Raw genomic sequence first — 23,763 nt, forward strand, 5'->3', positions numbered from 1 at the left:
TTTGACAAGGTGCCACACATGAGGCTGCTTATCAAGATAAGAGCTCATGGAATTACAGAGAAGTTACTAGCTTGGGTGGTGCATTGGCTAGTCAGCAGAAAACAGACAGTGGGAATAAAGGGATCCTATTCTGGCTGGCTGCCGGTTACCAGTGGAGTTCCACAGGGGTCGGTGTTGGGACCGTTGCTTTTTATGATGTATGTCAATGATTTGGACTACCATATTAATGGATTTGTGGCGAAATTTACCGATGATACAAAGATGGGTAGAGGAGCAGGTAGTGTTGAGGAAACAGAGAGCCTGCAGAGAGACTTGGATAGTTTAGGGGAATGGGCAAAGAAGTGGCAAATGAAATACAGTGTTGGAAAGTGTATGGTCATGCACTTTGGTGGAAGAAATAAACGGGCAGACTATTATTTAGATGGGGAGAGAATTCAAAATGCAGAGATGCAAAGGAACTTGGGAGTCCTTGTGCAGGATACCCTAAAGGTTAATCTCCAGGTTGAGTTGGTTGTGAAGAAGGCGAATGCAATGTTGGCATTCATTTCTAGTGGTATAGAACATAAGAGCAGGGGTGTGATGTTGAGGCTCTGTAAGGCACTCGTGAGACCACACTTGGAGTATTGTGTGCAGTTTTGGGCTCCTTATTTTAGAACAGATATACTGATATTGGAGAGAGTTCAGAGAAGATTCATGAGAATGATTCCAGGAATGAAAGGGTTACCATATGAAGAATGTCTGGCAGCTCTTGGGCTGTATTCCCTGGAGTTCATGAGAATGAGCGGGGACTCATAGAAACATGCTGAATGTTAAAAAGCCTGAACAGATTAGATATGGCAAAGTTATTTCCCATGGTAGGGGATTCTAGGACAGAAGGACATGACTTCAGGATCCTTTTAGAACTGAGATGTGGAAAAATTACTTCAGTCAGAGGGTGGTAAATCTGTGGAATTTGTTACCACAAGTGGCTGTGGAGGTCAAGTCACTGGATGTATTTAAGGCAGAGATAGGTTCTTGATTAGCCAGGGCATCAAGGGTATGGGGTGAAAGCAGGGGAGTGGGGATGACTGGAAGAATTAGATCAGCCCATGATTGAATAGTGAAGCAGACTCAATAGGCCGAATGGCCTACGTCTGTTCCTATATGTTATGGTCTTAAGTACCAATGCGCAACATTTGCCCCAGAGTTTCACTGGCATGCAGGTTATAGGACCAACTGGTGTTGTCTTAAAGGCAAAAACATTTTTTCCCAAGCCTTTTATGTAATGGGTCAAACTCCACTCATGGACATAAACACATCTTTAAATATCACAATCTGCCCCAGAGCGGGGTAGGGGTGAGATGGCCCGGAGAAGGGAGGGAGGAAAGAAATCTCTCCACTGTTAGATGGAACAAGACAAATCAAGGCCCAACCTTAGTATGGCATCTAGCCCGTTATCAGGCAGGTGAAGCTACAGGGAGCAACCTTCACCAACCAGCTCTTCCCAAACAATCAGCACCTTGTCAATAAGCATTTGTTCCTTTGACCAGTGTGGCACTTGAGATATTGTGCAGAAAAATAATTTTGGCAACCATTTTATTATAACTTAGTGTTGATGTTTTTACTATCAGCCAATGCACATTTCAATCCATAATCCTGTGTGTTGCCTTAATTTTGTGCAGAGTTCCATTTAGCATTAATGATGTCTCCATCACTGCAATGGCATGTTAAATTCAGGGCTAGTGTACACCCTAACTGGCCGAATTCCAATGTAGTACCATAACGGGGTCAATAGGAAGCCACTAATAGGTCTGTGTCCATCCTGGGCTGGAGGTGATCTTCTCCTCAGGGTGCCTTGGGTTCCTTGCTGATGAAGCCTGTACGATCACTCAGTCCACCCCGATCATTGCAAGCACTTAGTCTTTCAGAAATAGCAAGCACTCAGTCTTATGCACAAGTATATTTAATTTAACAGCTCATTAGGCAATGATGCAACTTATAATTGTTTTATTTTTAATGCCTATTTTTCCATCGCTGTTTACTGAGGTTGTGCCTGTTGTGATCTTTTGTCAATGCTCTGAGAGACTTGGAGGAACCTGAAGTTTCACCGTTGTTTACTGTCATCGATGTCCCCTCAGCACAGCACCTCCACTCCAGTTCATCACCTTAAACACAATGGAATTCCAGTCGGTTTAATGGAGGCATTGGGAAGGGGCAGTGAATGGATATAACAAACAAGACTGGATTCAAGATCACTTACATTAAAACTCCAATAACACACTGTCCAACTAATTGGAAAGCTCAAAAGTCTGACAGCTGGCTCAGTTGGTGCAGATTGCTGTGCTTTCTCTAACTCACTGGAACCCTGCTCCTGCACCTGCACCCTCAAACTCATCAGGGCTCTAATTCCTGCACTCTCTATTCACTGGGACACCGAGTCCTGGACCCTCAAACTCACCAGTCCCTGTCCCTGCAGTTTCCTTCTCTCCAGAACTCTGTTCCTGCACCCTTTAACTCATCAGTCCCTCTTCCTGCACCAATTCACAGGGGCCCCATTACTGTGCCCTCTAACTCACTGGAGCCCTGTTCCTGCACTCACTCACTCTGGTTCCCACAGTCTCTTGCAGCTCACCCGGTTCTGCTTGTTGCACCCCATGGAACTTACCGGATTCACTAAATTTCTTTTAGTAGTGGACTGTGTAAAATCTAAATAATATGTTGGAAATATTAATTGAAAATAATATGCAATAGTCCAGAAAGTCTGTCAGTCCAGCATCACCAAATTCCCGAGAGTGTTGGATTATTGGAATTTATCATTTGATGGAGTAAATGCTGTGTGTGTGTGTGTGTGTGTGTGTGTGTGTGTGTGTGTGAGTGTGTGTGTGTGTGTGTGTGTGTGTGTGTGTGTTTGTGTTATATCCAGCTGCCATGTATGGGGTGAAGTACCAGACAGCCACTAGCCTCTGACAACACATGACCCGCTCTGCTCCCATAGCCCTTTATAATTATTTCTTATGTTCCCTTTTAAAAGCCCACAGTCTATCTGTTTCCACTACCTTTCCATCTGATGCGGTTCTAATTATTTACACTACATCAAACACACTGATGACGTGCTCCTTAAATCAAATCTATCAGCTCTCACTTGTCATTCTCCGTCTCTGCGACAATCTTGGAGACCTTCTTCAAGTGATCTCTCTTCCTTGTCTGTTGCCTGTGGGCTGCCTTGTTCTCTTCTGGAACCAATGGTGATTTCCCTTTGGGAGTTTTGTACTTTGTCCTTTTGGAATAGAGGAGATTCTTGGAGAAAAGCAGAGGAATGTGTCCATTGAATAGTAAGACAGCCAGAATTGTTGCTGCAACAAACAGGTCTAACGTTAGTAAGAGAATAAGTTGGAGAATAGTCAATGTCATTTTAAAAGCCAGAAAGGAGAGTAACTGAACACAAGCATTAAATACACTGAAGTAGATTGAAGAGTTCAGTACTGAATCCTCCTCCTTTAAGCTTTTTGCATGACAAGTGGAAAAAATACCTCACGTTGTAAAAATTACATTTTCTCACTTGTGTTGGATCTTGGTAATTTTCGATCCCTAGGGTCTTTAGGAGTTCAAGAATGTGTAACAGACTGATTCTTCATGACTGTTTACTTTAAAGTTTAAACAAGGAAACCAATACAACACAGACGAAAACCAGAAAAGAGATTAAGTACAGCAATTTTGCAAAACTCTATCATCTTTATAGTCCAGATAACAGAAATTCCTTAGATAAGAGTAAGGCTGCACAATCATAGTATGTGTTTAATGTGCTAACACTGAGCCAATTAAAAATGAAAAGGTGACAAATCATTATGTAACTGCTTTACTCGATTCTACCAGTAAGTGGAGGCAAAATGCCATATAATGCGAAAACTACATGAGCTTTTTTAAAGATACATTGTTAAAGATACAAATTGTCAGTAAAAATATTACAATTAAAACTATGATTTTAGTGTTGAATTAATTCAACTAATATCTTGTATTTTTTTTAAAAAGCATTCAATTCCAACACTCATTTCCTGCCATTTCTGTCCAGGTAATTTTTGAGTGATTAAAATCTGCTTGATTATCAGTCGATGATATTTTTATTGTTTTACAACTTTCTCCCTCCACCTTTCCTACTGGTCAGTAGACTTCCCCTTCGTGACCAATCCTTTATCTCCATAAAGATGCCTCCAGTCCATTAATATTAACGATGCAAAGCTATTTGGACAGGTCATAAAGTGAACACATTAATGAAATTCAGGGTCACAATGTTAAAGTCACCATTAGGCAAACTAACAGACGCTCATGAGGTGAGCATTATGATCTAGAGCACTGATGTCTGAGTCTGTCAGGCCTCGTGAATTGGAAAGGATGCTGTTACTTACCGATGAATGGGCTAAACCAGTAGACGACCATGTATTCTAATAAGGTGTTCCCAGAACAGTGGAATGTGACAGAGAAAGCGAGTGCTGGATTAAATAAAGCTGTGGTATATGGGCCAGCTACAGAGGAGATCAAAACAACAGATTAGGCACCATACATAGCAATAATTTACAATCTCCATCACAGGAATGGTATGGGTGACATTAAAAAGCCCGAGACCATACTGGGAGTTGGAATGGACCATTCAGCTCCTGCTCCCTGCTCCCTGCTCCACCATTCATTACGATCACGGGTAATCTTGCACCTCAGCACTGTTTTCCTGCATTAATTCCACATCCCTTCAGTCACTTAAAAACAAAGTTCCACTATTTTTGGTCTTGACCTTCAGAACCCCCTTGAAAAGAGAACTCCAAAGATTCACTACCCCCTCACCTCTGTCCTGAAAAGCCAATCCCTTATTTTGAGAACGTGATCCCTGTTTCTAGACATTCCAGCCAGGGAGAGCGCCAACTGTTTCTCCTCTGAGTCCTGCAAGAATTTGTTTACATTATAATGAGGCCGCCATTTATTCTTCAAAATTCAATCAGAATCGGGTTTATTATCACTGTATGTGTAGTGAAATTTGTGGCAGCATTACAGTGTAGCATACAAAACATGGTTATAATAAGAGATATGTAAACATTTAATAAATAGTACAAAAAAAGAGCAAAATGTTGAGGTAGTGCTCATGGGTTGATAGACCATTCAGAAATCTTGATGGTGGAGGGGAAGAAGCTGTTCCTGAAACGTTGAGTGTGTGTCTTCTGGCTCCTGTACCCCCTCCCTGATGGCAGTAACGAGAAGAGGGCATGTTCTGGGTGGTGAGGGTCCATAATGATGGATGCCACCTTCTTGAGGCATCACCTATTGAAGGAGTCCTCGATGGAATCCAAATCGAGTTTATTATCACCGGTATATGTCATGCAATTTGTTAACTTAGCAGTAGCAGTTCAATGCAATACATAAACAAAAATCATTAATTTACAGTGTGTGTGTGTGTGTAGACATATACTTGTATATGAGTGTGTATAGTTATATATAATGTGTGTGTGTGGATTAAATAGTTAAATTAAAAACAGTATTAAAAAAAATGAGAAAAATGTGAGGTAGTGTTCATGGGTTCAATGTCCATTTAGAAATCGGATGGCAGAGATTCCTGAATCACTGAGTGTGTGTCTTCAGACTTCGGTACCTCCTTCCTGATGGTTACAGTGAGAACAGGGCATGTCCTGGGTGATGGGGGAGACTAGTGCCCATGATGGAGCTGGCTGAGACGACAAAACTCTGCAGTTTATCTCAGTTCTGTGTATTGAAGCTTATAGCACAGCTGGTGATGCAACCAGTCAGACTACTCTCCACAGTACATCTGTAGGAATTTGCTGGAGTCTTTGTTGACTCGCAAATCTCCTCAAATTCCTAGTGAACTGTAGGCCCAATCTGCTTAACCTCTCTCTATTTGATGACCAAGGGATGAATCTCTGGCACTTGTATAGCAGTCCCTCTGCTGCAAGCATATCTACCATAGGTAGGCAAGATCAGACTTGTGCACAATATTCCAGGTGCAGTCTCACTAGGGCCCAATGCATCTACACTTTTAATCAAGTCTTCTTGAAATACAGGGAATGTATTTAACTTCAAATTCCTATTATATCTTCAGTAATAGTATCTAATAACCTTGTACACTAGAGATTCTGCAGACGCTGGAAATCCAGAGGAACTCCGGCATTCATGAAGGGTCTTGGCCTGAACTGTCAACTCTTTATTCATTCCCATAATACTGCCTGACCTGCTGAGTTCCTCTGGCATTTTGTGTGTTGTTGAAATAACAATGATACACCTTTCTCTATAGTAATGGATGAAACTCAGAATTTTCTGTCAGTATAATGAAAATACCCAACAGTGTCAACAAGAAAAGAAAAATGGTTAAATTAAATCCCTCACAGAAACACAGGAGCATGAGTTTTGCTGGACAAAACATGACCTACAACTCTTCTCTCTCCAACATCCTACAACCTGAAAGTGACACAAGGTATGATGAGAGCACAGGTATTGCCAAATAATAATTAGCAAGTTATGGCAACAGACACAGAAGCGATACACGGAAAATTCCCAGTGAATCTTTGGAAATTGTAGATTTACTGTCATCTGTTCCTGCAGAGAATACTCCACTTATCACAGTAAGACTCATATTACTCACCAGCAGAGATTTCTTTAATGTCAGTGGATGGGCAGATCGTGTCTCTGTTATTCAATAGCAGCAGATCTCATGAAATGTTTCTCAGAGTCAGGCAGAGCCATTTTGTTTTGAGGATATGGTGCAGTGATGTGGAGCTGAGAAGGGTGGGACCAACAAGTCCACATCAATCACCCATTGTGACTAATTGTGTTTCATTGTCCCACATTCCCATCAACAGCCACCTCCTCTCCCCTCCCCCCACACACCCCAGATCTTCTTACTCATAGATACATGAGGGATAACTTGTAGTGGCCAATCAACCTACATCTTTGGGATGCAGGAGAAAACTGGAGCAAGTGGTGGAAGCCCACATTTCCTCAGACTGTGCCAACCTCACAAACATAGCACCAGAGGTCAGAATTGAACCCAGCTCTCTGTGGCCAGAGGCCAAAGCTCTACTGGCGGCTTTCATGGTGCCACCCACTTCAAGTCTATTACAATACTATGCAAAAGTTTTTTAAAAATTCTACAAAGTGAAGATGCTTTCAAAAATAATGAAATGAAAAGATTCTAAATATCAAGAAAATACTATAAAGAGCAGTAAACAGTGAAAAAAGCGAATCAAATCAATATTTGGAGCGTCCACCTTTTGCCTTTAAGACTGCACAATACAGACTGCACCTACAGCACAATACAGGCCTTTCGGCCCACAAAGCTATGCTGAACAAGTCCTTACCTTAGAAATTACCTAGGGGGCCCGGCTGGTGGCACCATGACATTGGCGCCGGACCCGGGAGCGGAGGCTCCCGGGTTGGAAACCAGTCGTCTGCCCCCGAGTACATTTTCCATCCGTGCCGGGTTGAGTGTCGAGATCGCAACTCAACCTCGTAAAATAAAGGGAAAAATACTGCGAAAATGTCTGTGTGAGGAGTGGCGCACCACACAGTCTCTCTCTCTCTCGCTCCGCGCCTTGTAAAAAGCCATGAAAAAGACATCATCACGGACAGACAGACGCACATGCACAGACTTGCACGCGCGCAGGCACACACCAAAAAAAAAGAAATTACCTAGGGTTACCCATAGCCTTCTATTTTTCTAAGCTCCACATACCTATCCAGGAGTCTCTTAAAAGACCCTGTCGTACCCGCCTCTGCCACCGTCGCAGGCAGCCCATTCCACGCACTCACCACCTTCTGTGCAAAAAAAAACAACAAACAAACAACAACAACTTACCCCTGACATCTTCTCTGTACCTACCAACCTCCATAAAACTGTACCCTCTTGTGCTAGCCAATTCAGCCCTGGGAAAAAGCCTCTGACTATCCACACAATCAATGCCTCTCATCATCTTATACACCTCTATCAGGCCACCTCTCATCCTCCATCGCCCCAAGGAGAAAGGCCAAGTTCACTCAACTTATTCTCATAAGGCATGCTCCCCAATCCAGGCAACATCCTTGTAAATCTCCTCTGCACCCTTTCTATGGTTTCCACGTCCTTCCTGGAGTGAGGCAATCAGAAATGAGCACAGCACTCCAAGTGAGGTCTGACCAGGGTCCTATATAGCTGCAACATTACCTCTCAGCTCTTAAACTCAATCCCACGATTGATGAAGGCCAATGTACCATATGCCTTCTTAACCACAGAGTCAACCTGCGCAGCAGCTTTGAGTGTCCTATGGACTCGGACCCCAAGATTCCTCTGATCCTCCACACTACCAAGAGTCTTACCATTAATACCATATTCTACCATCATTTTTGACCTACCAAAATGAACCACCTCACACTTATCTGGGTTGAATTCCATCTGCCACTTCTCAGCCCAGTTTTTTATCCTATCAATGCCCCACTGTAACCTCTGACAGCCCTCCAAACTATCCATAACTCCCCCAACCTTTGTGTCATCAGCAAATATACTAACCCATCCCTTCCTCACCAGGTCATTTAAAATAATCACTAAGAGTAGGGTTCCCAGAACAGATCCCTGAGGCACACCACTGGTCACCGGCCTCCATGCAGAATATGACCCATCTACAACCACTCTTTGCCTTCTGTGGCAAGCCAGTTCTGGATCCACAAAGCAATGTCCCCTTGGATCCCATGCCTCCTTACTTTCTCAATAAGCCTTGCATGGGGTACCTTATCAAATGCCTTACTGAAATCCATATACACTACATCTACTGCTCTACCACCATCAATGTGTTTAGTCACATCCTCAAAAAATTCAATCAGGTTCGTTTGGCACGACCTACCTTTGACAAAGCCATGCTGACTATTCCTGATCATATTATACCTCTCAAAAAGTTGATAAATCCTGCCTCAGGATCTTCTCCACTAACTTACGAACCACTGAAGAAAGACTCACTGGTCTATAATTTCCTGGGCTATCTCTACTCCCTTTCTTGAATAAGGGAACAACATCCGCAACTCTCCAATCCTCTGGAACCTCTCCTGTCCTCATTGATGATGCAAAGATCATTGTCAGAGGCTCAGCAATCTCCTCTCTCACTGCCTACAGTAGCCCGGGGTACATCTTGTCCAGTCCCAGTGACTTATCCAACTTGATGTTTTCCAAAAGCTCCAGCACATCCTGTTCCGTAATATCTACATGCTCAAGCTTTTCAGTCTGCTGTAAGTCATCCCTACAATCACCCAGATCCTTTTCCATAGTGAATACTGAAGCAAAGTATTCATTAAGTATCTCTGCTATCTCCTCCGGTTCCATACACACTTTTCAACTGTCACACTTGATTCTCTCACGTCTTATCCTCTTCCATTTTGGCAGGAACCCTTCCATTAAGACCACTTCTAACAAGACTTCTCTGGACGTAGAGGGATATACTTAGGTTCCAGTGTTTCCTGTGAGTTCAGAGCAAATAACAGTGCTGAACTTCTGATTTAGAAGGGATGCCAGTTTGGTGTATCTCTTGTCTGCTGCACTCAGTTTCTGTGGCCGACCACGGTGTTTCTGGTCTTCCACCTTGCCTGTTTCTTTGTGCTTCTTCAGAAGAGCTTGGACAGCACATCATGAAATTCCTCTCTGCTGCAAAATTTCTGCTTGGGAAAGAACTTGCTGATGCAGGATGACCACTTTGTGTCTTGATGCTGTGCTCACTCTTGTCATAGTGTAAGAATTGATGATATGAAGGTTAAACTGTCAAATCTGCCACAGTTTAGTCTGGTCCTCCTTCCCCCAGTTTGATTCATTCTACAACTGTTTCTATTGCTGTTAATCAGTCTAGTTCAGGTAACTCGTGTCATTAATCATTAGTACCTGTTTGTTATCTTTGTTTAATCATGCACTGAGTTATATTCCTACAAAGTTATCATTGTTTTTCTTTTGAAAAGTGTTCTATTACTTAATAACAAGTAAGACATACAAAATGCTGGAAGATTTCAGCTGGCCAGGCAACATCAGTGGAAAAGAGTACAGTCAATGTTTCCATATAACCATATAACAATTACAGCATGGAAACAGGCCATCTCAGCCCTTATAGTCCATGCCGAGCTCTTACTCTCACCTAGTCCCACGAACTTGCGCTCAGTCCATAACCCTCCATTCCTTTCCTGTCCATATAGCTATCCAATTTAAGTTTAAATGACAACATCGAACCTGCCTCAACCACTTCTGCTGGAAGCTCGTTCCACACAGCTACCACTCTCTGAGTAAAGAAGTTCTCCCTCATGTTACCCCTAAACTCTTGCCCTTTAACTCTCAACTCATGTCCTCTTGTTTGAATCTCCCCCACTCTCAATGGAAAAAGCCTATCCATGTCAACTCTATCTATCCCCCTCATAATTTTCAATACCTCTATCAAGTCCCCCATCAACCTTCTACGCTCCAAAGAATAAAGACCCAACTTGTTCAACCTTTCTCTGTAACTTAGGAGATGAAACCCAGGTAACATTCTATTAAATCTTCTCTGTACTCTCTCTATTTTGTTGACATCTTTCCTATAATTCGGTGACCAGAACTGTACACAATACTCCAAATTTGGCCTCACCAATGCCTTGTACAATTTCAACATTACATCCCAACTCCTATACTCAATGCTTTGATTTATAAAGGCCAGCATACCAAAAGCTCTCTTCACCACCCTATCCACATGAGATTCCACCTTCAGGGAACTATGCACCATTATTCCTAGATCCCTCTGTTCTACTGCATTCTTCAATGCCCTACCATTTATCATGTATGTCCTATTTTGATTAGTCCTACCAAAATGTAGCACCTCACATTTTTCAGCATTAAACTCCATCTGCCAACTTTCAGCCTACTCTTCTAACTGGCCTAAATCTCTCTTCAAGCTTTGAAAACCTACTTCATTATTCACAACTCCACCTATCTTAGTATCATCTGCATACTTACTAATCCAATTTACCACCCCAAGGGTCTCGGGCCGAGACCCTTCAGCAGGTCTGGAGAAAAAAGAATGTTACTTTAACAAAATACAAGTATTTCTCTAACATTTAATTTTTTGGAAAATGAGTATTTGGAAATCTAAAATTTGCTCTTTTCTAATGACACACTGATGAAGAAAACAAAAAGTAAACATTTAAAACAAAAGAAGTTATATTAAAAAATCTAGCTTTGCAGAGTTGGATCATTAGGTACACAGTATGATCACAGTCTGACTCAGCGGAGCTACAATTCTTCTGAGTCATGGTTTGTGTTGTGTACATAAACTTTCAGTAATATCGTCAATATATTGTCAGATTAAGCATTCATTGCTGTTCACATAATTCATTACTGGTTGTACATCATCACGCCACCATGACATATACATGCTTCGGTGTACCTAAGTTATTCCTGGCTCTGTTTTTTTTAAAATTACTTTTGTTTTGGAGTTACAAAACAAAACTGGTGATGAGGAAGTTATCAAAGAAACTGAGATGGCTACTACTTGGTGAGGCACAGCAAGACATTTGAGTTTCTTAAAAAGTGTAGCAGATGCTTCTTCAGAAAGGGATAGAGTTTTTTTTTAAAGAGAAAATGGATGAAATTCATGGTTTCATAAACAATGAGTACCAGATAATATAAATAAATAGAAGAGCAGAACTTGCTGGCTGCACCAGCAAGTTAGATGTGTTTGATTGCTCAATGAGTAACTAGATTTTGTATGGACTGGCTGAATTGAGCAGTAATTGAACGCAAATAGAATAGTCAAAGAGGTTTATTTAGAAGTTTAACTGCTCCATCCAAACCAGCTAGAATGAGCTTTGCTGATATCATGAAAGTAATGTGGGAATATTTAGAACCAAAACATTGTTGATTGCAGAATGCTTTAGATTTCATAAACAGAATAAAAAGGAAGGGAGTCCAGTTCAGGATACATGGCTGAATTGAAGAAATTGTCTGAGCATTGTCAGTTCAGTGATGGACTTAATGATTCACTGAGAAATTGTTTAGTTTGTGGAATCTTACAAGTCAACATTTAAAACGGCTCCTTACCGAAGCACAACTGACATTTAAAAGAGCAATTGAAATCACTGTTTCAATGGAAACAGCAGACAGAGACACAATTGAGTTGCATTCAGGAATGAAAATGAGCATGAACAAAATTACAATGTCTAAACAGAAACTGACCTAGCCAGACAAATTGTGTTACTTTTGTGGCAGGGGCTCACATACACCAGACCAAGGCAGGTTTAAAGGTGAAACTTGCAGAAAATTCAACAAAGTAGGACACATACAAAGAACATATTGGGCAGACAAGAATAAATGGACTGCATAAGGACGAGAAAAAGATAAAAAGTCAAGTTGCAATTTCAAAAAGAACACTAATATGCATGCTATTCACTAAAAATCTGATAATGATAAGAGTAACACAGGACGGAGTAGCCTTGAAATTTACAATGTGAAAACTAACAATAGACAAACAATATGGCTTACACCAGAAGTGAATGGTAAATTAATTCAAATGTTATTGGCTCAGCTGTTTCATTCATTCCACAAAATGAATTTGAATGACGTTTCAAAGATACTGAATTGAAGCTTGCAGATATCCAACTAAGAACTTATACTGGAGAAAAGATCATTCTTGTATGAATGACATTTGTAACAGTGAAATACAACAACCAACAAGCTGTATTGGGCTCGTATGTGGTAAAAACAGGAGGTATTGTGGGGTCATGATTGGCTGAGACAACTACAACTTGATTGGAGATCCATCCACAATTTGCATGCCACATTCCCTAAACAGAGTCAACAGAAAGTGAATTAAGGAAGGTACTGGATGATGTCACAAGTGTTCAAGGATTACATTGGAAAACTGAAACATCTCAAGAGTAAAATAGTCTTAAATGAAAATGCCACACCCAAGTTTTACAAAGTGTGTCTGATTCCTTATGTCATCCATGATAAAGCAGCCAGTGAGCTAGATTGTATGGAGGCTGAAGGAATTCTTTCTAAGGTTGACTGGAGCCCATGGGCAATGCCTGTGGTCCCAGTAGCCAAGAAGAATCAGTCTGTCAGGGGCTGTGGGAATTTTAAGGTCACCATCAACCCAGTACTGAAAACAGATCAATACCCTCTGCCCGGGATAGAGGATATCTTTGCAAACCTTTCAGGAAGGAAACACTTCAGTAAAGTGGACTTAGCTGAGGCCTACCTACGGATGGAGGTGGATGAAGAGTCTGAAGTGTTTCTCACCATAAACACTCACAAAGGGCTGTATCGCTATAATGGGCTTATTTTTGGAGTAGCATCTGCACTCGCACTCCAGCACATAGCTATGGACCGGGTGTTGCAAGGCTGTGCAGGCACTCAGTGTTATCTGGATGGCATCACTGTTACTCGTGAGGATGACAAGGAGCATCTCCAAAATCTCAAAACAGTGTTAAAATGATTAGGAGATCATGGGCTCAGTGAATGACACAACGAGTGTGAATTTTTTAAACCAAGCTTTGCTTACTGTGGTCACGTCATTGAGGCACAAGATTCACACAAGCTTGCTGAGAAAATTCAAGCAGTAGTGGATGCCCCAAGGTCAAAGGATGCACCACAATTGTGGTCTTTTTTAGTATAATGCCCTGGTTCACACATTTATCGTTATGCTGTAGGTAGTTCATTTAGCAGCTCTGTAAGAGCAGTCTGTTCTGCTTTCAGCCTGTTTGGGTTATTGTTGAAGGTAAGGGATGATGTAGAATGTGTGTCATCCAATTAGCGGGAGGTTTTTCTTGGTGAGGGACGATAAGGTTGGTCTTGGGCTTTTGTTCAAGAGGAGATGAAGAGAGAAGACGCTGGGGAGAACTGGTCGTAGCATACGATCCGATGGGAGACCCGTTTGTTTGAGATGGATTGCGAGCGACGTTCAGAAGGTGGTGTGTTGATCGAGGGCCCAACGCCTGAGTGATAGAGAAGTTCAAGATGAACTCAGCAGGTCGGGCAGCATCCGTGGAAACGAACAGTCAATGTTTCGGGCCGAGACGTTGACTGTTCATTTCCACGGATGCAGCCCGACCTGCTGAGTTCCTCCAGCATTTTGTGTGTGTTGCTTTGTCCCCCAGCATCTGCAGAATATTTTGTGTTTCAAGATGAGCTCTAACTTGTGCACCTTTGACTGTTTAATTAGAATGGGCCCTTTTTGGTTTGTTATTCTTTACTAACCCTTTAGTTAAGATTCATAAATATACAGTGGTATGCAAAAGTTTGGGCACCCCGGTCAAAATTTCTGTTACTGTGAATAGCTAAGCGATTAAAAGATGACCTGATTTCCAAAAGGCATAAAGTTAAAGATGACACATTTCTTTAATATTTTAAGCAAGATTACTTTTTTATTTCCATCTTTTATCGTTTCAAAATAACAAAAAAGGAAAAGGGCCCGAAGCAAAAGTTTGGGCACCCTGCATGGTCGGTACTTAGTAACACCCCCTTTGGCAAGAATCACAGCTTGTAAGTGCCTTCTGTAGCCAGCTAAGAGTCTTTCAATTCTTGTTTAGGGGATTTTTGCCAAAGGATTCTAGTTATGTGAGATTCTCAGGCTGTCTTGCATGCACTGCTCCTTTGAGGTCTGCCCACAGATTTTCGATGATGTTTAGGTTGGGGGACTGTGAGGGCCATGGCAAAACCTACAGCTTGTGCCTCTTGAGGTGGTCCATTGTGGATTTTGAGGTATGTTTAGGATTATTATCCTGTTGTAGAAGCCATCCTCTTTTCATCTTCAGCTTTTTTACAGACGGTGTGATGTCTGCTTCCAGAATTTGCTGGTATTTAATTGAATTCATTCTTCCTTCTGTAAGGTGTGGGATTTCAGGGTACCTAATTATTTTCCTGATGACTACATTTACAGGAAGTGCTCCCATCTTCAGCTCCTAACTGACAAGGTCAAGGAACTGGAGTTGGAGCTGGATGTACTCAGGACCGTCAGGAAGTCCTCGTGGATGAGATTTTTACTGAGGTGATCATACCTGGAGTGCAGGCTTCGGATAGGAGGTGGGTGACCACCAGGAGAAGAAGGTAAGGGGAGTAAGCAGTGAGAGCAGGGTTCTCCTACGACCAACCCCCCTTTGCAAAATGTTGGTAGGGATGACCCATCAGGGTAGAGCAGCAGCAGCCAGGCCAGTGGAACTGTGGCCAGCTCTGAGGCTCAGCGGGGAAGAGTAAAGTCGAGCAGAACGATAGTAGTAGGAGACTCCATAACTAGGGAGGCAGACAGAAGATTCTGTAGCCATGAAAGAGTCACCAGCACGGTGTGTTGTCTCCCAGGTGCTGCAGAATTTTCTCAAAGGGGAGGGTGTGCAGCCAGATGTTGTGGTGCGCATTGGTATCAATGACACAGGCAGAAAGGAGACAGAGGTCCTACGCAGTGAGTATAGGAAGTTAGGGAAGATGCTGAAGAACAGGAGCTCCAAGGTTGTAATGTCTGGATTACTCCCGGTGCCAGGTCAGGGCTGGAATAGGATGATAGTACAGATGAACGAGTGGCGAGGGAACTGGTGAGGGGGAGGACTTCAGGTTCTTGGATAATTGGAACCCTTTCTGGGGTGGGGGGGGCCTGTACAAGAGAGACAGGCTGCAGTTAAACTGGAGGAGAACCAATATCTTGACCAGGAGGTTTGCTAGTGCTACTCGAGAGGGTTTAAACTAGTTTGACAGGAGGATGAGAAGCAGAGCAGCAGGTCAGAAAGTGGAGGGGTGGAGGGGGCAGTAAAAACTGGCAGGAGCAAAGTGATAGATATGATGGGATGGATAGTTTGAAGTGTGCATTTTAATCCTAGGAATATTATAGATATGAAACTATGATATTGTGGCCACTACAGAGATTTGGTTGAGAGAGGGACAGGAATAGGTGCTTAATGTCCCAGGGTCATGATGTTTTAGAAAAGATAGAGAAGGGGATGAGAGTAGTCTTAGTAATCAGGGACAGTAACACAGCTGCACTCAGAGCGGACATAATGGATGGCTTGTCCGCTTAGACTATATGGGTAGAACTCAAAATAGGAAGGATTCACTCTGATGGGATTGTACTACAGACCATCCCCTCCAACAGCCACCAGAACATCGAGGAGCAGATATGCATGCAGATTAAGGAAAGGTGTAAAAGGTGTCGTGGGGACTTTAAATTCACTATTATAAACTGGGACCTCTGAGAGCAGAAGGCTTAGGTGGGACTGAATTTGTTAGGTGCATCCAGGAGGGTTTCTTAAATCAATATGTAGATAGTCCATTAAGAGGAGGGTCTGTACTGGACTTGGTTTTGAGTAATGAGCCTGGCTGGGTAACTAACCTTACAATGAGTGAGCAGCTAAGGAACAGTGACCACAGCTCCTCGAGTTTTAGGATAGCTATAGATAAGGATGTATGGACCCTGCAGAAGAGGATTAAATTGGAGCAGGGAAAATTACAAGAGCATCAGGCAGGAATTAGGGAGAGTTAATTGGTAACAGCTGGTTTTGAACAAGTCCACATCTGACATGTAAATCAAGGGCAGAATATAAGCAGAATAAAAGAATGCTGGAACTGTGAGATGGAGAACATTTTAGTTGCTGGAAATGTGAAACAGAATGCTGGAAAGATTTGGCAAACAATAACATTAGAGGTAGGAAATTCTGATGTGAACAGGAAAGACTGATTATCTGAAATTTGGTATCACGTCCCATGAGTTGCAGAGTGCATGGGTGGAAGATGAGGTGGTGTTCCTTCAGATTATGTTGGGCTTCATTGGAACAGTGGAAGAGGCCAAAGCCAGAGGCACTGTGAAGTTGCCATTTCAGAATCAGAATAATCAGGTTTATTATCACTGGCATGTGTTGTGAAATTTCTCAACTTAGCAGCAGCCGTTCAATGCAATACATAGTATAGAAGAAGGAAAAAATAAATAAATAAGTAAATCAATTACAGTATATGTATATTGAATAGATTAAAAATCATGCAAAAACCAGAAATAATATATATTTAAAAGGTGAGGTAGTGTTCACGGGTTCAACGTCCATTTAGGAATCGGATGGCAGAGGGGAAGAAGCTGTTCCTGAGTCGCTGACTGCGTGCCTTCAGTTGTTGACTGTTGAACATCAACAACTTCAAATAAAAAAGATACTAGGTATATCTGGGCCAAATTATGTTGTTTTCATTAACTGAAAGAATATGAGTGTGTTTGGAGGCATGTGTGAATTTGCATATATGGTAATTCAGTATCCAAGGACAACCTTAATTTTATTATATTTTTTCACTCCAGTGGTTACCTGTTCCTCAAAGGGATTGCCAGATGGCCACAGACAGGCGACAGAGTAACAGTGCATTGAGTAGGAGAAGTGGGATTGTCTGACCAGCCTGGGATCAGGGTCTGAGCGACAGCTGATTGTGGCAGTAGAGAGAGACCATGATTAGTAATAGGGAGGACTGAGGCCCTGGGAGAAGGAGTCACAAATTCATACAGCATTGAGTTGGTCCATTCAATTCATCACAACCATGCTAACCATTGGCACTCATTCCAGTTCTGGCGTTGAACATTTACAATTACTTTCTAGTGCTGAGGATATAATTAATAATTCCATTCTACATCCTGAGGGACCTCTCTTGCCCTACCTAATCCATGGATGTCACAACCAACAACTCTCAAAACAAAACCAGGCCTCAATGGGGATACCATGATAGAGAAAGGGGTGGTTGGAGAGAAGATGGTATAGAGTGCACTCTGCCACTAATAAACACACCTATTTATTTTAACTGTCTTCTGAGGGATAACATTGTGCAGGGGTAATATTGACCCCATTGTTGATATTCTACACACTATCCAGCAGCCTCTTCAGTGACCCTGGTTTCAGTCCAAAAGCATCACCACCTGACAGATAGAAATTAATTGTCATAAACCAAAATTTCACTGTTTAGTCACATAAGTGTCCGGAACATCAAATGTCTTTTTTTTCCTCACAGAAAGGAAGAAGAGGTTTAAACTTAGCAAAATACTTCTTTCCATGTGATGGCCCAGGAGGCCTTTCAGCCCATTAACCTATGCCAGCTCCCAGCAGAGAAATCCCATCACTCCATTCTCCCTCTCTTTCCTCCCCTGTACCTCTGGCACCTATTCCCTTTCACACATCCATCAACACCTTGATCATTTCACCACTCATCTACACTAAGAGGTAATGTAGCAAGGCAAATCAAACACCCACAATATCTTCAGGATATGGAAGGGTACCACGACACCCAGGGGAAATCCTAGTGAGCTCAGGGAGAATGTGCAAACTCCACACAGACAGTGCCTGAGGTCAGAAGTGAACCCGGCCGCTGCCGTGGCACAACACTTCTATCAGTTGTGCCACCTTTCTACAAATTTGTATCTTTCCTCCAACAGTGATTTTTAATGGTGCTTCACCATAGCCAGAGGTCATAGTACATATTGGCACCAATGACATAGGTAGGCCAAAGGGATGAGGTCCAGAGGAGAGATCACAGGGAGTCAGGCAGAAAGCGGAGAAGCAGGCCCTGGTTTGCTGTCTGTGCCATTCGCCACTGAGGGTAAGAATAGGATAACTTGGCAGATGTATGTGTTGCTGAGGATTAGTGCAGGGGCAGGGATTCAGATTTCTGAATCATTGGGATTTCTTCTGCGGAAGGTATAACCTGTACAAAAAGAATGGGTTACATCTGAACTAGAGGGGAACCAATATCTTTGCATGTTGGTTTGCTGGAGATATTGGGGAAGGTTTAATCTAATCTGGCATGGGGGTTGGAACTGGAGTGATAGGGCTGTTGATAAACAAGAATTAGATGCAGTATGTAACAGAGAAACATAGAAACATAGAAATCTACAGCACGTTGCAGGCCCTTCGACCCACAGTGTTGTGCTGACCATGTAACCTACTCTAGAAGCTGGCTAGAATTTCCCTACTGCATAGCCCTATACTTTTCTAAGCTCCATGTACCTGAGTGTGTTAAAAGACCTTATTTGTATCCCCCTCTACCACCGCTGCCGGCAGTGCATTCCATGCACCCACTACTCTGTGTGAAAATCTTACCTCTGACATCCCTCTTGTACCTTCTTCCAAGCACCTTAAACCTATGCCCCCTCATGTTAGCCATTTCAGCCCTGGGGAAAAGCCTTTGGCTATCTAAACGTTCAATGCCTCTCAGCATCTTGTACACCTCTATCAGGTCATCTCTCATCCTCTATCACTCCAAGGAGAAAAGGCCAGGTACACTCAACCTATTTTCATAAGGCATACTCCCCAATCCAGGCAACATCCTTGTAAATCTCTTCTGCACTCTCTCAATAGTATCCACATCCTTCCTGTAGTGAGGTGACCAGAACTGAACACAATACTCCAAGTGGGGTCTAACTAAGGTTTTATATAGCTGTAACATCACCTCATGGCCTTTAAACTCAATCCCACAGTTGAGGAAGGCCAACGCACCAGATGCCTTCTTAATAACACTGTCAACCTGCACAGCAGCTTTGGGTGTCCCATGGACATGGACCCCAAGATCTTTCTGATCCTCCATATTGCCAAGAGTCTTACCATTAATATTATATTCTGCCTTCAAATTTGACCTACCAAAATGAACAACTTCACACTTATCTGGGTTGAACTCCATCCACCACCTCTCAACCTAGCTCTGCATCCTATTGATGTCCCACTGTAATCTCTGACAATCCTCCAGATTATCCACAACACCCCAACTTTTGTGTCATCAGCAAACTTACTAACCCACCCTTCTACTTCCTCATCCAGGTCAGTTATAAAAATCACAAGGAGGAGGGGTCCCAGAACTGGTCACCATTCTCCATGCAGAATATGAACCATCCACAACCACTTTTTGCCTTCTGTGGTCAAGCCAGTTCTGGTTCCACAGAGCAAGGTCTCCTTGCATCCCATGCCTCCTTACTTTCTGAAGGAGTCTTGCATGAAGAACCTTATCAAATGCCTTACTGAAATCCATAACACCAGATCCACAGCTCTACCTTCATCAATGTGCTTTGTTACATCCTCAAAGAATTCAGTCGGGTTCATAAGGCATGATCTGCCCGTGACAAAGCCATGCTGACTGTCCCTTATCAGATTATGTCTCCAAATGCTCATAAATCCTGCCTCTCAGGATCTTCTCCAACAACTTGCCCACCACTGAAATAAGATTCACTGGTCTATAATTTCCTGGGTTATCTCTACTCTCTTTCTTGAACAATATTCGCAATCTTCCAGTCCTCTGGTACTTCTCCTGTCCCTATTGATGATGCAAAGATCATTTCCAGAGGCTCAGCAATCTCCTTCCCTCTTCCCACAGTAGCCTGGGGTATATCTCATCCGGTCCCAGTGATTTATCTAACTTAATACCTTTCAAAAGCCACAGCACATCTTCTCTCTTAATGTCTATACACTCAAGCATTCCAGTCAACTGTAAGTTATCTCCACATGTAGTGAGACTGTGAAGGAGGACAGGTAGATGTTAGGGCAAAATTGTAGTTAGTTGGATGTATCATGGAGGCAAAATTAAAAAGGGTGATGAAGGTGAAGGGTGACGACTGAAGGTGTTATATTTGAATGTATGTGGGATAAGGTAAATGATCTCATAGTACCATTAGATTGACAGTTATGATGTTGTGGGTATCACTGAGTCATAACTGAAAGAAGATCAAATTTGGGAGTTTACATCCAAGATTACACATTGTATTGAAAGGACAGGCAGGTGGGCAGAGGAGGAGGTGTGGCTCTTTTGTTTAAAAATGAAATCAGATTCTTAGAAAGAGGTTCAGAAGAAGTAGAATCAGTGTGGATAGAGTTAAGAAACTGCAAGGGAAAAGACCCTGATGAGATTTGTTTACGGGCCTCCAAACAACAGCCAGGATATGGGGTACAAATTACAACAGGAGATAGAAAAGGCCTGTAAAAAGGGCAATGTTATGATAAACACGGGAGATTTTAATAGCAGGTAGATTGGGAAAATTGGGTTGGTGAGTGCCTATGAGGTGACTTTTGCAAGCAATCTGTGGTTGAGCCCAATAGGGAGAAGGCAATATTGGGTTGGGTGTTATGTAATGCACCAGATTTAATTAGGAAACTTAAGCTAAAGAAACTCTTAGGAGGCAGTGATCATAATATAATAGAATTTACCCTACAGTGAGTATAGGAGTTGGGATGTAATGTTGAAATTTTACAAGGCATGGGTGAGGCCAAATTTGGAGTATTGTGTACGGTTTTGGTCATTGAATTACAGGAAGGATGTCAACAAAATAGAGAGAGTGGAGAGAAGATTTACTAGAATGTTACCTGGGTTTCATCACCTAAGTTACAGAGAAAGGTTGAACAAGTTGGGTCTTCATTCTTTGGAAAGTAGAAGGTTGAGGGGGGACTTGATAGAGGTATTTAAAATTATGAGGGGGATAGATAGAGTTGACGTGGATAGGCTTTTTCCATTGAGAGTGGAGGAGATTCAAACAAGGGGACATGAGCTGAGAGTTAAAGGGCAAAAGTTCAGGGGTAAATTGAGGGGGAACTTCTTTACTCAGAGAGTGGTAGCTGTGTGGAACGAGCTTCCAGCAGAAGTGGTTGAGACAGGTTCGATGTTGTCATTTAAAGTTAAATTGGACAGCTATATGGACAGGAAAGGAATGGAGGGTTATGGCACTGAGTGCAGGTCGGTGGGACTAGGTGAGAGTAAGAGTTTGGCATGGACTAGAAGGGCCGAGAGGGCCTGTTTCTGTGCTGTAACTTGTTATATCGTTATATGGTTATATAGTTTGAGAGGGAGAACCTAAAGTTAGGTGTATTATAGTGAGGTAAAGAAAATTACAGAGGCATGAGAGAGGAGCTAGCCAAAATTGATTGGAAGGGAACACTAGCAGGGATGATGGCAGAACAGCAATGGCTGGAGTTTCTAGGGGAAATTCTGAAGGCATAGGAAAGATACATCCCAAAGGTAAGGAAGTATTTTAAAGGGAGGATGACACAACCATGGCTAACAAAGCAAGTCAAACACAGCATAAAAGCAAAAGTAAAGGTATATAATAGAGCAAAAATTGGTGGGAAGTTAGAATAGGCAAGCTTTTAAAAACCAACAGAAGGCAAGTAAAATAGCCATAAAGAGGAAAATGATGGACTGTAAAGCTAAGTTAATCAAAAATATTAAGGAGGATACCAAAAATGTTTTCAGATAAGAGTAAAAGATAGGCGATAACGGATTATCAGACCACTGGAAAATGACGCTGGAGAGTTGGTTATGGGAGACAAAGAAATGGCAGGCAAACTTCATGAGTATTTTGCTTCAATCTTCACTGTAGAAGACTCTAGCAGTAAGTGAGAAATTCAAGAGTGTCGGGGCAGAAGTGAGTGTAGTTGCTGGTACTAAGAAGAAGGGGTTCAGGAAATCGAAAAGTCTGAAGGTAGATAAGTTAGCTGGACCAGATGGACTACACTCCAGGGTTCTGAAAAAGATAGCTGAAGATATTGTGGAGGCATAAGTCATGAACTTTCAAGAATCATTAGATTTTGGAATGGTTCTGGATTAATGCAAATGTCTCTTCACTCTTTGAGAAGGGAGGAAGGCAGAAGAAAGGAAATTATGGGTCAATCACAAACAAGAGAAAACCTGCAGATGCTGAAAATCTGGGCAGCATACACAAAATGCTGGAGGAAATCAGCAGGCCAGGCGGCATCTATGGAAAAGAGTACAGTCGATGTTTTGGGCCAAGACTCTTCAGCAGGAAATTATGGGCCAGTTACCCTGACTTCAGTGGTTGGGAAGATATTGAAGTCCATTATTAAGGATGAGGTTTTGGGATACTTGGAGGTGCATGATAAAGTAAGCCAAATTTAGCATGGTTTCCTTACGGGGAAGTCTAGCCAGACAAATCTGTTGGAATTCTTTAAGGAAATAACAGGCAGGATAGACAAAGGAGAGACTGTGGACATTCAAGCAACACACACAAAATGCTGGTGAACGCAGCAGGCCAGGCAGCATCTATAGGAAGAAGTTCAGTCGACGTTTTGGGCCAAGACCCTTTGTCAGGACTAACCGAAAGAAGAGATAGTAAGAGATTTGAAAGTGGGAGGGGGAGGGGGAGATCCAAAATGATAGGAGAAGACCGGAGGGGGAGGGATGAAGCTAAGAGCTGGAAAGTTGATTGGCAAAAGGGATACAGAGCTGGAGAAGGGGGAGGAGCATGGGATGGGAGGCCTAGGGAGAAAGAAAGGGGGAGGGGAGCCCAGAGGAAGATGGAGAGCAGGCAAGGAGTGATTGTGAGAGGGACAGAGAGAGGAAAAAAAGGAAAAAGAAATAATGGGAGGAGGGGCATTAACATAAGTTAGAGAAATCAATGTTTATGCCATCAGTTTGGAGGCTACCCAGACAGAATATAAGGTGCCTGTGGATATTGTTTATTTAAATTTTCAGAAGGCCTTTGAGAAGGTGCCTCACATGAGTTAAGAGCAATGGTATTAGAGGAAAGATCTACTATGAATAGAAGATTGGCAGACCAGCCATTTCTGATTGGCTGCTGTGACTAGTGCTGTCACTGGGGCTCATCCACATTGTATGTGGATGATGTAGATGACAGAATTGATGGCTTTGTGACCAAGTTTACAGATGATACAAAGATAGGTGGAGGCACAGGTAGTATTGAGGAAGCAGTGTGAGTCTGCAGAAGGACTTAGACAGATTATGAGAATGGGCGAAGAAGTGGCAGATGGAATATAGTGTAGGGATGTGTATGTTCATTCACTTTGGTAGAAAGA

At 42.5% G+C, this 23,763-nt stretch overlaps 1 protein-coding gene across 2 annotated transcripts in view; it reads right to left on the reverse strand.

Moving 5' to 3' along the window:
- Positions 1–1,659: 1,659 nt before the first annotated feature.
- Positions 1,660–23,763, reverse strand: part of aqp12 (aquaporin 12) — a 37,504-nt gene continuing 15,400 nt past the window's right edge. The window contains exons 2-4 of one of the 2 annotated variants that reach the window (XM_072254669.1): positions 4,383–4,499; positions 3,122–3,332; positions 1,660–2,144 (exon numbers count right to left, since the gene is read on the reverse strand). In XM_072254669.1, coding sequence (XP_072110770.1) covers positions 2,141–2,144; positions 3,122–3,332; positions 4,383–4,499 — 332 coding nt within the window. In that variant the 3' untranslated portion in view covers positions 1,660–2,140. Of the gene's footprint in view, positions 2,145–3,117; positions 3,333–4,382; positions 4,500–23,763 lie in introns of those variants that run through there. The other variant, XM_072254668.1, reaches the window with a different exon arrangement.

Source organism: Mobula birostris, chromosome 4 (assembly GCF_030028105.1).
Source record: "Mobula birostris isolate sMobBir1 chromosome 4, sMobBir1.hap1, whole genome shotgun sequence".
Lineage (NCBI taxonomy): Eukaryota > Metazoa > Chordata > Chondrichthyes > Myliobatiformes > Myliobatidae > Mobula > Mobula birostris.